The sequence below is a fragment of the Scophthalmus maximus genome, chromosome 13 (genome assembly GCF_022379125.1).
Source record: "Scophthalmus maximus strain ysfricsl-2021 chromosome 13, ASM2237912v1, whole genome shotgun sequence".
In the NCBI taxonomy this organism is placed as follows: Eukaryota; Metazoa; Chordata; class Actinopteri; order Pleuronectiformes; family Scophthalmidae; genus Scophthalmus; species Scophthalmus maximus.
The window spans coordinates 16,012,501-16,029,048 of NC_061527.1; the positions used below are offsets into that span (position 1 = coordinate 16,012,501).

Sequence of the window (16,548 nt, forward strand, 5' to 3'; positions counted from 1 at the left end):
CAACATAATAACGATATCAATAATAATACTAATGTTAAAACTAATACCAATACTACTACTAATAATAATGATGATAATAATTAAGAAATCTTTTTTGTATCAGTTGTTGTTAATTATTCACTATATCATTGTTGCTTATTATTATTATTTCGTTTTTGTTATTATTACTTTAGCATATATATATTTGATGGTACGAAATTAATAATACAAACTGCTGTTTTTGTAAATCTGAAATGTTAGGAAAACGAAAAAAACTAAACAATCTACACACACACAGACACACACACACACACACACACACACACACACTCAGAATGAACAATACGTCAGCATTTTCCTTTCACCGACTCAGTAAAGACAAATTAATCAAATTAATAATTTTAGTATAACCCGCAGCCAGTTCGTTATATTTAATAACATGTAATACAAAGGCTTTATGGGCTGACATCGATTCATTCATCAATTGATTTCACAGTCGTTTTGTTCCTTTGTTGATCTGTGTGGGGTTGCCCAACCGGAGTTTCGGGTTGCATCTGTGGGTACGACACTCTGTGTGTGTGTGTGTGTGTGTGTGTGTGTGTGTGTGTGTGTGTGTGCGGTCTTGTTGTGATCAGCCCTGTAGAACTGCTCAGAGGGGTTCTGCAGGCTCTCGTTTCAAAAAAAGCCCGAGACACATTTGTCAGCAGCAGAATTTGAACATTTCTGTCTCCATGTCCGACAGTTTCATTTGTTGAACGACTTAACGACTGTACACACTTTACACACTGCGTTGCAAAAAAAAAGAAAGAAAAAAAGTCAATTTCAACACCTCATTTAATCTTTTACTGGCTCGGAAAATATTGTTTATCCGTCAAATAGAAAAGCACATGTGCTGTGAGGAAAATGTATTTCGCCCATTCTTCCTTTGCTTTTGCAGGATCGTTTTGGCTACTTTCTCCCGTCGCCCCCCAACATATGCCGATGTGCAAAATCAGAGGATTGTTTTCTCTCTCCCAGAAATGTCAGATTTTAGCAGCTATCGCGAGATTAAATGGCATCGTGCTGTTATAGAAACCTTACAGTGGCCTTTCTTCCCCGTGATCGCGTGGACAGTGCCCTCGCCTTTTGTTTTTAGCCTGAGCATTAAACAAGCCATTATCGGGCCTTTAATAAGCGATGGCCTGTCAGGACGTCAGATAAGCAGCCCAGTGTGTGGACACATCGCCGCCTCACTGCTGCTTCAGCGGCGCTGCACGCAGATTTATAACCGCCCTTCCAGTAAAAGTAGTCCTGTTAAAAGTAGCCCCCCCCCCCCGTGCAGGGGAACACCTGACACGCTTCATCCGCAAAGATCACACGTGTTACCTGCAGCGTTGACATCTGGGACGTTTGCTCAATAACAAATACAAAAGCACAAGTGTGAAGCTGAAGCAGTGTGGTGACGTCACTCTGTGGTGTTTGGGATGGGTCAGGTTAGAGGAGGAGGTGACGGCGACACCTCGATCATCACAAGAATGTGTCTGTGTGATTTGTTGCAGGCGGGGGGGCATAGGGTGCATGAGGACGCACGGAACAGACCCCGATTTTGGGGCATCACATGTTGCATAACACCGGCCTGAGCTCCACTCACTGATGTGATGTGCTCCGGTCAAGATTTTAATTGCACAAACAGCCTGCTCTTTGGAATCGTCACTTGCACAGGCTCTTATGTAAACCAACACGCACACGCACACGCACTCACAGCGTGTATCTTGAAATCATTTTTTTGTTCGTGTGCAGTGCAGCCATTTGACTCCCGAGCGCAAAAGACGAATACGCAGATTGAATTATGATTATCTGAGGTTTGGGCCCTTTGTATTTTTTTGCCTAAGAAGGGTTGGCGGATGAGGAGTCGGTGGGAGGGGGACGCGGTGCCATTAACCCTTTGATGCTAGCCGCGTGCATTCAGTCGACTCTGCCAGCAATTTGATTTAAAGGTCATTCTCTCCTATCGATCCGGCTTGGCGAGGGGGCGACGGAGTAGCGTAGGAATTGATCATCTAAAATAGAAGAGACGGTATTCGAGACTGTACAGACCTCTGCTGCATTTCTAATTGCTAAGTGCCCACCCCCCATCCACCACACTAACACACACACACACACACACACACCTCCCACCCCCACCCGTGTGAATTGGAATTGGACTAATCTGATTGATATATAAAAACGACGTTATTTTTTTGGGAAAAAAATAAGGTCCATGTGGTCAGGGCCGTGTGCGCGGGACGGATGAGTGTGTTTGGGAAGTATAACAAGCGCAAAGAGGTTAAACGACTGTGAACTCCTCGTGCTGCTGCTGATCCAGCTCCATCACGGGAAGAGGAGGGCGCCGCTCAGGTGTTAACGTCGGCGTTTGACCGTTGTGCACGGTGCGCAACAAGCCAGCCCGAGAGCTGCTCCCATTAGTCATTCTGTTGTGTGTGTTATGAAGGCTGAGCTGTTAATGGGAGAAATGGTGTTGCATGGTGGAGATGGAGGTGGTGGGGGGGGGGGGGGGGGGGGGGGGGGGGGGGGGGGGGGGGGGTTGCATGGCTGCATGGCGCAGCTCCAGAGATGGAGAGGAGAGGCCGGGGAATGGAAATCGATACAGATTTTCAGGGCTCGCCAGATCGGCCTTAACAATGTGGCGCAGACGCACTCTACACCCCGATCACATACACCCGGGAGAGGAGGAGCGGGGAGGCGACACGTATCCAGGCTGGAGCTGCTGCCGCGGTGATATTGTCCCGTGTAATACAGTCGTGCAGTACGCGGCGAAGCTATATGGCCTCTGTGGTTGCAAACAGTCGCCAAAATCTGACAAAAATCAATCATATTTTAGGCCGTATGTGTATGTTAAATATTAATTTCGTGCCTACAACATGAAGATTTATAGGCTACTCAATTTGAAGTTGAATTAATTGAGTTCAGCCTCCACCACCATACAACTGGCGCCTTCATACAGGGCTTCAGAGATAATGATGCACGGCGCGAGGTGTCATTTCATCTGCCATGAGCTGCACTGAACCCGGGATTTAAGCAAAATAGCCTCGAGCTATAACCTCAAGAAAATGACTGTTGCTCTCCCACCAGAGGATTTCGAAGGCGATGCTTGTACATGCGTGCCTCGGTGGTTACAGCACACGATGCTCGTGCGTAACGAACAACGAGGCGCTGAAACCGCAGCTGCACTGTTTACTCCCCTATCTTTCCCTCACACATCAATTATTAAAGTATCAATCGATCATTTCGCGGGCTAACATCAAGCCATGTCTCCATGAAAAAAGAAGAAAAATCCTGTTTTAGATTAGCCTATCCCGGCATCACTCACATCTTAATGCCCTGTCCAATTAAACCCCATTATCCGTGGCTCAAATGACCAAAACAAGAGAATAACTCCTGACTATTTTTGTTGCTTTGGGAATATTTTTGGGGAGGATCCCAGTTCATTCTGCAGCTCCCACAACAAACAAACAAACAAAAGCTCGAGATGTGATTTAAATAGAAAACCCGGTTGGCTTCGTGCTGGACTGGACAGGATGCAGGATGGTGTGTGTGATGGACGCGATCGTGGATTGTAATATTGATCGATGGGTGGAAGCTGTTGGATGAAATAATGGCGTTTAGGGCCTACAAGAATGCTATTAACTATGTATTGGTAAAACCCTAGTTCACCACATTGACCTGTCCTCAAAACGGACACAAGATCCTGTTCGGTGTTCAGGGCGGATGTTTCAGCACCATGGACAGCGCCTGGAAACCACAAAACCTGACCGCTGGGCGGGGGGGGGGGGGGGGGGGGGGGGGGGGGGGGGTCGTGCTTTGTAGAGGGGAAAAATAGCTTGTTATTCTTCTTCTGGTGAAGTAAACAGCAACATAAATGTATTCAATTTGAAGAAAAGCGACAGTTTTTACATTCTATCTTCTATTGTATTCTTCTTTTGGCGTGCAGTTATAAAAAAAAAATATCATTAACGTCAGCCTAAAACTTAAAGTCAGCTCTATGAGGAAAATCTTTTTAGGCAATAGAAGAGAATCATGGAAGGCTTTTTTTGGGGGGGGGCTCGTGGTGTAAACTGCGCGTGTAGTCCATTGTAATGTGAACAGTGGCCTCCAACCCTCATTCACAACAATGTTTTTGCTCCATGTCCTGTGGGTCTTGACCTGTGCACACCCTGGCACGTGCTCCGGCCATTCAGATGGTAATGAACCAACTGCGCTTTCTTTTTTAGTATTTAGGGAGAGGGACCTTGGTATGCCATGGCACCATACCACTGTCACGGGGGAAAGAAATGTGTGGTGAAATATCTGGTACCACGGTGACGAATATAGGACTGTCTGTGTTTCATATACTGAGAATGACAAGGCGCCATTCAAGGAGGGTTTTAGTGATGAAACACATTATTGTCTGTGTTGTCCAGCAGCTTGTCTGGAGGGACGTGTGAGGTGTGGTGCAAACGAATGGCTGTGTGACCCAAACCCCCGAAGGGCCCAGGGGGGAACGTGTGCTTCACACAAGGAACAGAACGTGATTACAGCACAAACGGTGTTGCAGCATGTAGCGTCTTTCTTCCCTTCTTTCTCTTTTAAAACAGCTGTCCTTTTTCTCTCACCCCCCCCCCCCCCCCTTTTTTTTTCCGGCTCCCCACCCCCCACCCCCCTCCCTGCTCCGGGGGAGAGACCAATGGGAGAGAGTGCTGAGGCGGGATAATTGATAGATGCACTGGCTATCCTTATCGATCAGGGCTGTATTGACCCGACCAAATACATTGAGATGGAGTGTGGAATTCAACACAGATGCAAAGACGAATTGTTTTCATCGTTAATGCGATCTTTAAATGCCTCCCAAACCTCGCGCTGCCCGAGTCTTTCTTACTAGTGCAGCTTTGCAACGAGGCTGCCCATTTATTTAACACTGTAGTCGACTAACACGCTAACACATGTGCTTAAAGATGCCGAGGATATGCATGTAGCCCCCCGCCCCCCGCCCCCTGTCAGCGTGGCCTTGGGGTTGTGGTCCTGCATATGAGGAACACAATAGGTGGGAGAGCATGTGGGTCTCTGCCCTCGTTGCATTAGGAGATGTTAAGCGTGAAGGACACACATTCCCGCCAAACAGACTCTGTTTTTCGTTTCAGATTGGTGTGTGTGTGTGTGTGTGCGCGCGTGTGTGTGTGTGTGTGTGTGTGTGTGCGCGCGTAGACACACTGGCATTTTCACATTAGCTAAGCAGGGCAGCTGCATTGATTTGTGTGACTGTGATGAATTTGGAATAGTAATTTGAATTTATTGATTGATGTGGCCGACCGAGTATGGCCCAGCCTCACTTTCAGCATCCCCCCCCCCCCCCCTATACTCCCAGCCCACATACGGACCGAGGATAATGGGGATTTTAAATGCAATAAGTAAAATGTTGCCCCGTGCATTTACATACAAGTCATTTGTCATTTCACCCAAATGTTTTCGCAACAGACAACACATGCTTGGGGCCTATCGTTTCAACAAGTAGAATACTGAAAAAATATATGATAAAAATGTATTTACATATTGGACCATGTAACATGGATCAAATGTAGATAATTGCGCAGCCCTAATTTCTATTCCGTAGCCGCGTTGAGAAGAAATGTACACACACACACACACACACACACACACACACACACACACACACCTCCACACCTCCAGGCTGTTCTGGGCCAGACCACATTAAAATACGCACTCGGTGGTCACTGCCACTCCAACACGTCAGTCGAACCGCGAGTTGTTTTTTGTTTTTTTTATCCTGATGCCGCGTGTGGAAGATATAAACCCCCACGGCCTAATTAGCTTTAACAGCAGTGGCACTTAAAGAGACAATCGTGGAGTGTTTAAATCTTTATTTACCAGAACCCCACTAAATGTGCAAAGGAACAATTTACATGCCATTAAGTGCTTTTCAATAGGGCATTGACTGGAACTAAAATATGCCACTATATCTGCTTAATTGAACTGTTCCCTGAAATACGACACAGAAGAGCTGATTGACGTTTGGGAGCGCAGCACGTCTGAACTGGGCCTTTACGCAAACATCGATGAGAGGGGACCTCGCACTCACATCTCTCCTTAACCCCACTGCGGCGTCTCCCGTTTTCATTTAGGCTAAGCAGGTTGTACGTGTTAAAGGGTTTACAGCGGGGGCGGGGGGGGGGGGGGGCTCAAACCACGGAGTTCCAGTGGGATCATCTTTGAGCGATATAAATCAGAACAGTGGATCACGTAGGTGAAACATCCAGGGAGCCAAACGAGGAGAAGGAGTGAGGGGTTTGTGTCCAAGCTTGCGTTACAAATTGTCCCTTAGTGAACAGAGGGGGTGTGCAGACGTCTGTTATTGTCCCGGTGAGCCCCCTCGTGCTTCATATATACACTGGCCCTCAACCAACTTTGGAGACAGGGTATCTGTGAGTGCAGGGGAGATAACAGAGGCCAGAGAAAGACGCATCTGTTTGTGTCTCTGTCTTTCAGATCCGAATCGATCATTTATTACGCTCACTCTGAAAGGGGACCCCTGGACCTTAAATATCGATCCACTGGGGGGGTCACGCTCCCCCCCGACTCTTTGGCCAGGCTTCAGACGATCCTCGTTTGCGACGACGCGCTTATGTGACAGGGGAAGTGCCAGCGCATTAAAACAAGTTCGTTTGGTGCAAAGTAAAACTGGGTATATTTCAGCAGCAGTTATCACAAGGTGCTGGGCTTTTTTTGTTAGTTTTTTTCCTTCGAGATGTAATCAATTTTGATCACATCCTTTGTTTGGTCTCAGTGTGTTTTTGTGTGTGTGAGTGAGAGAGACGGAGGGTGAGAGACAGAGGGAGGTGTGTGTGTGTGTGTGTGTGTGTGTGTGTGTGTGTGTGTGTGTGTGTGTGTGTGTGTGTGTGTGTGTGTGTGGTTGTGTGTGTGTGTGTGTGTGTGTGTGTGTGTGTGTGAGTGGTTGTGTGTGTGTGTGAGTGGTTGTGTGTGTGTGTGTGAGTGGTTGTGTGTGTGCGTGTGTTGTTGTGTGTGTGTGTGTGTGTGTGTGTGTGAGTGTGTGTGTGAGTGGTTGTGTGTGTGTGTGTGTGTGTGTGTATGTCTGTGTGTCTGTGTGTGTGTGTGTGTGTGTGTGTGTGTGTGTGTGTGTGTGTGTGTCTGTGTGTGTGTGTGTGTGTGTGTGTGTGTGTGTGTGTGTGTATGTGTGTGTGTCTAATGTATATGTGCGTAAAAACAAACGTGTCTGTGCAGGTTTGCACCCCTTCTGCTTGCAAAGAGATGCCACCTCTCTTTTGTTTATAACACCCGTGGTGTTGCACATCCGCGTCTGTACTATCGTGGATTGTTGTAGCATCAATCAAAATATAGATTCCCCCCCAAACATGTAACACCCCAACTGTCATGATGAAGTTCTCCTCGATACAATCGACTAATAACTTCTAGTAATGTCTGTTTGAGCAGGTATTGACAGTCTCGCCACATTGACTTCTAATTGATCCCTCCACATCACTCAGGTTGGGAGCTGTCTCCTCACTCACCTGCAAGCCTGAGCGCTGACATCCGCTGGAACTCGGGCTCCTGGAGCCACTTCCACATCCTCCTGAACGTCTCCCGGCCAGACTTGAGTTTACTCCACGGTTTAGGATTCCGCAGCAGGTCGGACAGAGTTCCCTGGGACCGGCACAAGATCCTTTGAGCAAAGATGGCCTGCGGGATGCTGTAGCGCTTGAGCTCCGCCGTTATTCGCTGTGCCACCTCCTTGGTGTTTATCTCCTCCACCTGCCCCGACCCACCTCCCTGCCCGCCTCCCACCACCGTCTGCCTGTCCCGGTCTGACAGCATGGACCCGTTTGCCTGAGAGTGCGGGTGGCTATGATGGTGAATGCCGTTCAAGGATGACATGAGCCCGGCCCCATGGCCCCCCAGACCCCGGGCCAGGTGATCCTCGCCCCGGGAGAGCATTGCCGCGTGGGACTCGAAGCCCCCCGAGGAGAGCATCTTGTCATTGGACAGGTGAGCTCCAGGACCGTAGGCGCTGAGAGTCTGCTGGGAGCTGTGCAAAGACCCCAGACCGTTTGACAGAGGGGACAGGGATTGCCCCATGCCGGACATGTCTTTGGGATAGTGTCCATAAAGGTTACCCATGGAGGCGAGACTTCGGTCGTCCCTCATCAGGGTGAAGCTGCCGCTGACGTTGCCGGGTGCGAGTCGCTGGTGCGCCGGATGATGGTGAGCATGTGGGTGCGGATGGTGAAATTTCTCCGAGACGGTGGATATGGGGGGCAGGTGCTGCAGCGGCGTCAGCGTGGTGTAGGTGCTGCTCAGGCTCATCCCGGAGTCGCACGACATGGTCATTGCCGGGTGCAGGGGCCCGGACAGAGCGTGGTCTGTGCGGTAGTCCCCTGCTCCCTCCAGTATCGAGGCCATGCTGGACACCATGGCTGACCGTCCGTGCGACACCAAGTTCCGATGCGACGCCGACGACTGGCGCGCGTGCGGGGAGTTCATTAAGTCGCTCTGGTGGGAGTGGGGAACACCGTGCAGATTTCCAATGTTTTCCATTGTAAGCTCCATTGTTGAAAGGGATCTTTATTTCCACCCCTCTCCTCTCCTCGCCACTCTCGCGCTCTCCCTCGCTGCTCTCGCCCTCTCTCTCTCTCTCTCTCTCTCTCTCTCTCCCCCTCTCCCGCTGTCGCTCTGTCTCACACTCCTTTCCGATAAATTTTCAACGATTTCAAAGCCAAGCCATTGATTGTAGTTGCCTCTCTGCAGTCAATCCAGCATGGTTTAAAAAGATCGCGTCCCGGCCGCCCCACAAACTGCGCCGCGAACCTCTGCTCGGTGTGTGGAGGTGTCTGCGCCTGCCCGGATGTCTCTCTGTGCTGTGGAGCACCTTCCACTACACCCAACGCGCCGCTCCGCTCTCCGTGTGTATATTGACGCGCCCGCGCTCACGTCGGGGTGTCAGACCGAGCCTGTGCGCATGTGCGCGCCCCCGCGGAGTGTCCTCGCACTCGCGCCCTCTGTCTGGGGCCCGTCTGACGTCACCGCCCCCGTGTCATGGGGTTGTTCGTGTTGCACACTGAACCTCAAATTCCCCAGGAAAAAAAGAAGAAGAAGATTACATTAGACACTTGTTAAGATAAAAACACAGAAGTGCAGTCCTCTGCAATCCTGTTGTGTGCAACGTTTACACTGGGATGGATAAGAAGGACTCGCTCCTTGTTGTCTCTGATAAAAACCCTTTGACAAGGCGCCAGCAACGCATGTGATGTCTCTCCGCGAAGTTAAATATTAATTGACATGTGTCAGTGAAAAGAAATAACGCAATATATTTTCAAGAGAATGTCTTAGCTAACAGCTTTTTATTTTTTTTGTTTTTTACTCTTTATTCTCAGGCTAAGAATACTGAATTTGTACAAGAAAGCGACCGGTTCTCCGTGACAATTGACTGCGTGGATGACCTTTGACACGTTTTTAGTTGTAATCACATTCCGATGAAACTATTATCTGCATCTCTTTTCCAAAATCTAAAAAAAACGATCACACGTTTTTGTGCATTATCTGCCATTAGGGCTTTCACTCGGCTCTTTCTCACAAAAGATTATTTTATTTTTCGCCTATACAGAAAATGTTACCGAATGAAATCTGTTAAGTTTCATTTCGCCATAGCCTCTGGGCTCTTTGACCCCCTTCGGCTCTGCACCTTTGCTCCTCGGAATCAGGCTACAAAAATCTCTAACTCTAAAAAAAACCCTCACACTGTCCTTGCCTTACAAACTTCTGTATGAAAATAAAGCTGCTTGCTGACGTCCATCCAGGTTAGTAATCCATCAGTGTCGGAGTGTACAGCGGTATGGATCAGGAGATGCATCGATAGGTTGGTGAATATTTGCAGCAGGCTGAGGACTGGACTTTTGTGCCAACGAATATTTGACAGAGGAGTGTGAAGATGAACTGAAGTTAGTCTTTTTATAAACACACAGTCAATTTATCTTTTATCATTTTTTGGTTTCGGATATTGCTTCATCGAGGGTAAACGATTAATACCTGTACAACGAAGTGCAGTAATTCAATGAAACACAACATTCCATGTGTGGAAAATGATATAGGCTGCGATATACAGCTTGTGTGTGTGTGTGTGTGTGTGTGTGTGTAGGCCTCCAGTTCTCTCTGCAACTTTAGTGAACACTGTTACCAAGTGAGAAGTGTGTGGCATTTACACCGATGTTATGCAAAATGAGCCCATTAGGATTTCGACCCGGAGCTGGGGGAAGAAAACAGTCTAACAATCCAGGAAGTGGCATCACTAATCATTTGCAAATTGCATAAAATAATTTCCCTGACCAGTGTTTACCAGCAGTGAGGTCACGACCATCCATAAGTTCGCTGATGAATGTTGGTACCGGGGGCCCGGGCACGCAGCTCCTATTTCCCCCAAAATAATGACCCTAAAAACTGTGTCTTTGCTGATTGCCAACGAGGGATTGTGGCTTTTGGCTTGTGCCATCAGGAGAACAGCAGTGTCCGCTTGGGTTAATGTCCCTGTATTGATCCCAGCAACCACCGCTATCGAAAATGAATTACCGAAGCCCGCACGGCAGCGAATCCGTCATCTGTGCTCAGCCAGCCGGCCAGAGCAGCTTATTGGTCGCGGTGGTGATGGATGTTAACTTTCATTGCTGGCTCCTCGCTCCTAATTCACCAGGGTTTACAACCCAAAACAAGGCGCCGGAAAGTTTTATACTTTCACCAAGAACTTGTAAACTTCACATCAGACCCCCCCCCCCCCCCCTTTCTGCTTGCATGGTCAGATGGCTCAAGACAAAATAAAATTTGGATGCAAAGTAAAACCCAGCTTACCCCCCCCCCCCCCCCCCCCCCCCCCACCACCACCACCACCAGAAAAAAAGAAATCCATCCGCCTAGAGCTCAGTTTTAATTTGTATTTTAATGTACTGTTTTCGAATACTTAAATAAGCATATCCTATGGCAAATACAATATGAAATATTAACTGTGTCGATATCTGCGGTGTGACTGGGGCGATGCCGCAGAGAGTCGGTGATTTATTTCATATTAATAGCCTAACAGCGGGCGAGGGGGTGGCCCCAGCACCGCGTTGGCATCGACCACACGCGCGCGCACGCACGCACACACACACACACACACACACACTGCGGTGATTGTTCACCAATGTATTTGTTAAATAACATGAAATACTTTTCTCTACACAGGAGTCTGGTGTCACAGTTTGTCTCAGTCACCACTTCTCTCCATCACAGTCTTCCGCGAGGCCCAACTGCGTTTAGTTTTTTTTTTTTATCTTTAAGCACTGCTGTCGTTTACTGATCAAATAATCAATACTGAACCCTCGTAGCTGAGCTCAATGCATTTCTGAAGGATCGATGGTGGCCAAAAAATAAATGCATTCTGCTAAAATGGTTTGAGTTCTCTCCGTCATGTTGTGACCCGTCTCAGCAGTTTTATTACAGGAAACGACCACATGTGCACTCAGCCGGAAAGTTTAAGCTGCAGCTTTTCATTTGGCTTAGTGCTGCTCACTCACTGTGTGGAAGACGTGTGACATTTAATTTCTATACGTGTTTACATTATTATTATTATTATTATTATTATTGTGAGGCTATTGGACATAGCCTAATTCGTAGTAAATGATTAATAGACTCACATATTTTATATTTTCATCCAGCCAAATTTTACACGAGAACTTTTACTGTGCAAGAGCCAGGTTTTGTTTGTTTTTACTTTCCTCAAAACTTTTTATTAACTTTTTATTTTAGGCAACTTTATTCATAGCAAACACGGTGCGTGAATGAGGCAGTTTCTTCCGGGCCAACTCTCCCACGGGCTCGTCTTTCTCCCCGGGAATCACTCGATAGAGACAGACTAATCTTTTCATGACTTCTTGAATGACTCCGTGGCTGATGCATCACGCTTAATGTATTCTAAAGTATATTTACTTGAATCTGGCTATTGGCAAAAGTTAAGTAGCAGTGTTTAGTAATGTCGCATTGATCAGGCCTCTGAGCAAGTCAGCGGGACGGGGCGCTGCATGCTCTCCTCGTCGTCCGCAACACACACACACACACACACACACACACACACACACACACACACACACTGGCCTTGTTGGGAGAAATAAACTCCAACATCTACCTTGTTTGCCTGTGGCTCTACTTTAAGTAACTCGCTGTGTGTGTGTGTGTGTGTGTGTGTGTGTGTGTGTTTATTTTTTTTATTAATTTGCAGTTTTTCACTTAACAGTAAACCTTCAGTTATTTAGATTTTTTTTTAAAGAATATTTGTCTTTAAACACCATTTCCCTCCTTCTCTTTTGCCTGATGCAGTCGAGTTAATTATTTATTTATGTCACTAGACCTTTAACTTATCACTTTGCCTTTCAACATTTTCTGCAAAGTTTCAATAGGCTACAGGCCAAATCGATGTCACCCTGCCTTTTGAATGTTACGTGTTTGTCCTGTTCAATCTTTAAACGGCAGCCCTCTGTTAAAACAGTGTGATCCACACTCAGAGATCTGCGGCCAAATCCGAAAAGGCCTAAACGTTGAAACACAGAGGCACATCGAATCGCCCTGTTTGTGGAGCGTTTGCCCGCAGTTTGTTAAGGAATTAGTGTGTTGCCATAGATTATTATTTTGGCACATTTGCATTTGAAAGAGCCCAGCGATGGAGGGGCCGCGGTGATCAATAGCCCGGGTTGCCTTATCGATCTATCCGCAGTCTGATCGATCGGCTGCAGGAATTGGACGCACGTCTCCTCTCTGCTCTTGGTTTCACTCAAAATGAAAGTCAACTTGTTTAGAAATGAACACTTTAATTCGGCTGGTCGTAAGAGCGGATCGGCTTGAAAACAAAAAACGATTCGGGAGGAGTGCCAGCACAGGCCTGGCATGCCCACCACAGGGCTAATCCATAATCGATACGGTAAGACGTTTCTTGGTATATTTTAAATCATAAATAAGTATATATATTTTCATCCTAAAATATAGACTACTTTATTTATTAAAATTCTCGTCATGTTTTTCTGTATTATACAGAATCTTTAATTTTTTTCAGGGAAAGGCTTTTTTTTTTAAGGAAAAAAAATCACCTAAAATTATAGTTTTACTATTTTTATTGTGCTACTTTACTGTATGATTATCATCTATGAAGCTGTGTGGGTTCAGTTATGTTATTTGACCAATCAGTCAGAAGACAGATGTTTCCAAACAAAGCTCGACTGTGTGGTTGTTCACGTAAATGAAAAAGAAAATGCAATCTTGGAATAGAAATAACAATTTGAAGAAAAAATATTTTTTTCATGTCATGAATGTCATTGAAGTCCAACATATTTATTTGGACTCTGACAAGATGTTGGCGAAATAACCATCACTCAGGTGCGATCACATGATGTCATGTCAATCAATAGAGCTACTAATCACAAACACATTCGATAGACTATCGATCTGATTGGGCTGTATCACTAAATGTTATACGGATTAACTTTGCTTTTTTCGGTTTCTCTCGGACAACACTTGAGCTGGCAAGGCCTCTGCGAGCTGATGACACGGGGATGGATATTTGTTTTGTTGTCAACAAAAATGAAAAATAAGAGTCAACAGGCCCGAGAAGAGTGTTTCAATTCTAATGTTTGCACCAATGGTTTAAATAAGATACCCACCAGTTATCTTTGTCATTTTATTAATGTGATCTTTTTATTTCTGTGCACACACACAAACACACAAACACACACACACACACACACACACACATATATATATAATATTTACACACGTGTGTGTGTGTGTGTGTGTGTTTAAATCTGAAGACACAATTACAAAACTACAATTAACTAAAGTTAAGTGAGAAGAGGGATAAACATTAAAATTAAAAACTGTCTTATTCTTATCCACATGGTATTAATCTACACACTTACTGTGTGTGTATGATGGTGTGTATATATATTTTGTGTTACTGATTGTGCCCTGTGACTCTGGACTGTAAATTATTCTCTCCACTTTGTGCGATATTTTGTTTTAGTTGTTAAAAAGAGGAATATAGATTTGCACACGGTATACTCGATGTAAAAACTGTTTCGGAATTGAACGTCAATACAATAGACTGGTGGTCAGACATGCACATATACAGATGGATAGATAATGCACTTATTTGACAGAACTCCTCATTTTAAATTGAACAGAGAGTGAAAAGACTCGATTTGTTAACAGGAGCAAATTAACTGAACACCTTTGGATTAATTTTTTTTGTTTTAATTTATGTTTGCAATCCACTGACTGTCTGTGTTTGACTGACACTGTAATTATTTTGAGCCACAGACGTTAAAGTTAAATCTGGTGTGTGTGTGTGTGTGTGTGTGTGTGTGTGTGTGTGTGTGTGTGTGTGTGTGTGTGTGTGTGTGTGTGTGTGTGTGTGTGTGTGTGTGTGTGTGTGTGTGTGTGTGTGTGTGTGTGTGTGTGTGTGTGTGTGAGAGCGAGAGGGTGAGAGAGAGAGAGAGGGTGAGAGGGTGTGTGTTGGTCCATAGAGCTGTCTGTATGAATACATTTATAACTAAATATATAGGCACACATCAAAATTACTTTTAGTGCACATGGTCCAAATGTGGGTATAATTGCACACACACACACACACACACACACACACACACACACACACACACACACACACACACACACACACACAGACACACACACATTCACAAACACACACAGACACACACACACAGACATTCTTCAGATTCTTTAGATGCCGGATTAAAGTGATCATAGATTCCCATGTAGATGCATATTTTTCTACACAGCCTATTGGCCTAATACGTATACATTTATTCTGCTGCATAGATCGCAGATTAGAATGATTATAGATTGTAATGTGTATGTGTTATCTCACAAGCTAGTTAAGAGCATTACTCATTGTTCTTCTCCCCCTGCCCTTGTGGTTTTAAACCACACAGCTTTTTCCCCTCTTAAGTACTGCTAACGCTGGATTTATTAGGCTTAAAGAATAGCCTACACATCTTCCTCAAAGGGGATCAAACATTAAGTGTAGATCAAAAGGATAAGGTCTTGAAAACAGAACAATGCTTCTTCCAAAGCACTTATTCTTATTCCCTAATGTATGCTAATTCAGGGATTGTACGCAGACCAATTTAAATGGCCTTTTGGTTTTCCAAATCATATTCCTGCGTTTGAGCACAACAATAATTCTCATGGCTAGAGGGGATTTTTTTTACTACATAGCTTTTGTATTAATTTTCTACCATGATAACAGAGTTGCTTTGATTAGATATAACTTGAAACAGGCTATTTGAATCATGCATCTTTTCAAGGTGACAGAGTTGTATTCAGAAAATGTGGTCTAAAAATGTCAACAACTGAAAAATATTATTTATAAGCTTTTCTTTCTCCTGTTTTTTTTTCTTCTTTTTATTTATTCCGTATTATGGAGACAGTAAAGAGGAGGCGTAGATAAATGTGAAGTGCAGGCTCGCACCAGTATGCTTTTGTGATTTCAGAGATGCCTCACAGTATGAAACAGTGACACAGCTTCGGGGAAAGCGATGGACTGCTCGCTTGGATTTGTAACATTCAGATGCACAAAAGAGAACCAGTGACCTACTACTAGTCATCCTGGCTCTGATATCAAACATTTGTTTTGATGTGCTACAGCTGTAGCAGATGTATTTTTTTGTTTTTTTCAGGTGGATGTGGGAATAAATTGTGAAAAATCTCTCTGCCAGTATCGTTTTGTTATCTTGTAAATCTTTTTTTGTATTCATCCGCCAAGAAGTAAAACCTCAGACACGGTATGAAAGCAAAACCCGTTGCAGTCAGAATAAATGTGGAATCAAGTACAACTGGCTTTTGCTTAACCCCACCACCACCACCACCCATACATGCCCCTCCACCAACACTACCCCTCTCATACCCCCCAACCCTCCCCTAGTGCAACTCCCACCCTCCACACCCGATAGAGCACCCGTTGCTAAGCGACAGAGGGAGAGATGGATTGAGGAGACATAGTCGATCAATTCTACACAGAGAGAGGAAAGGAGGCAGGGAGGAGAGAGCGAGAGAGAAATGAGGGAGGGAGAAGGTTAAAGAAAGAGGGAGAGAAGAAGAAGAGAGAGAGGAGAGGAGGGGAGGACAGAATGCAGAGTGATTGCGGTCGTATTTCGGCTCCAGTTGGGGCTGAAGACGCTCTTTTGAAACATTTATCTTTGTTAACTGTATCGTGGCTCCGAAAATAAATCCATCTCTGCAGCTGTCCACCCTTCCATCTTAGTCCAAGTGCTTTACTTTAATACTTTTATCACTACAAATTACAGTCCGCACAAGCAGCCTGTGTTTAATATTCCCTCACTCAAAAGAGAGTTAATTGTATATTGCATGCGCTCTTTCTCTCCGGCTCTCTGCCTTTCTCCATTTGTCACCGCTCCACACACACACACACACACACTCTCATACACACAAATACACACAAACATGCAGATGCCTGGCAATACCACATGC

At 45.5% G+C, this 16,548-nt stretch overlaps 1 protein-coding gene across 1 annotated transcript in view; it reads right to left on the bottom strand.

Annotated features, from left to right (window-relative positions):
• onecut3a (one cut homeobox 3a) overlaps positions 1-9,140 on the bottom strand; it is a 20,880-nt gene extending 11,740 nt beyond the window's left edge. The window contains exon 1 of the mRNA XM_035648800.2: positions 7,539-9,140. Coding sequence (XP_035504693.1) covers positions 7,539-8,574 — 1,036 coding nt within the window. The 5' untranslated portion in view covers positions 8,575-9,140. The remainder of the gene's footprint in view (positions 1-7,538) is intronic.
• Positions 9,141-16,548: the final 7,408 nt, after the last annotated feature.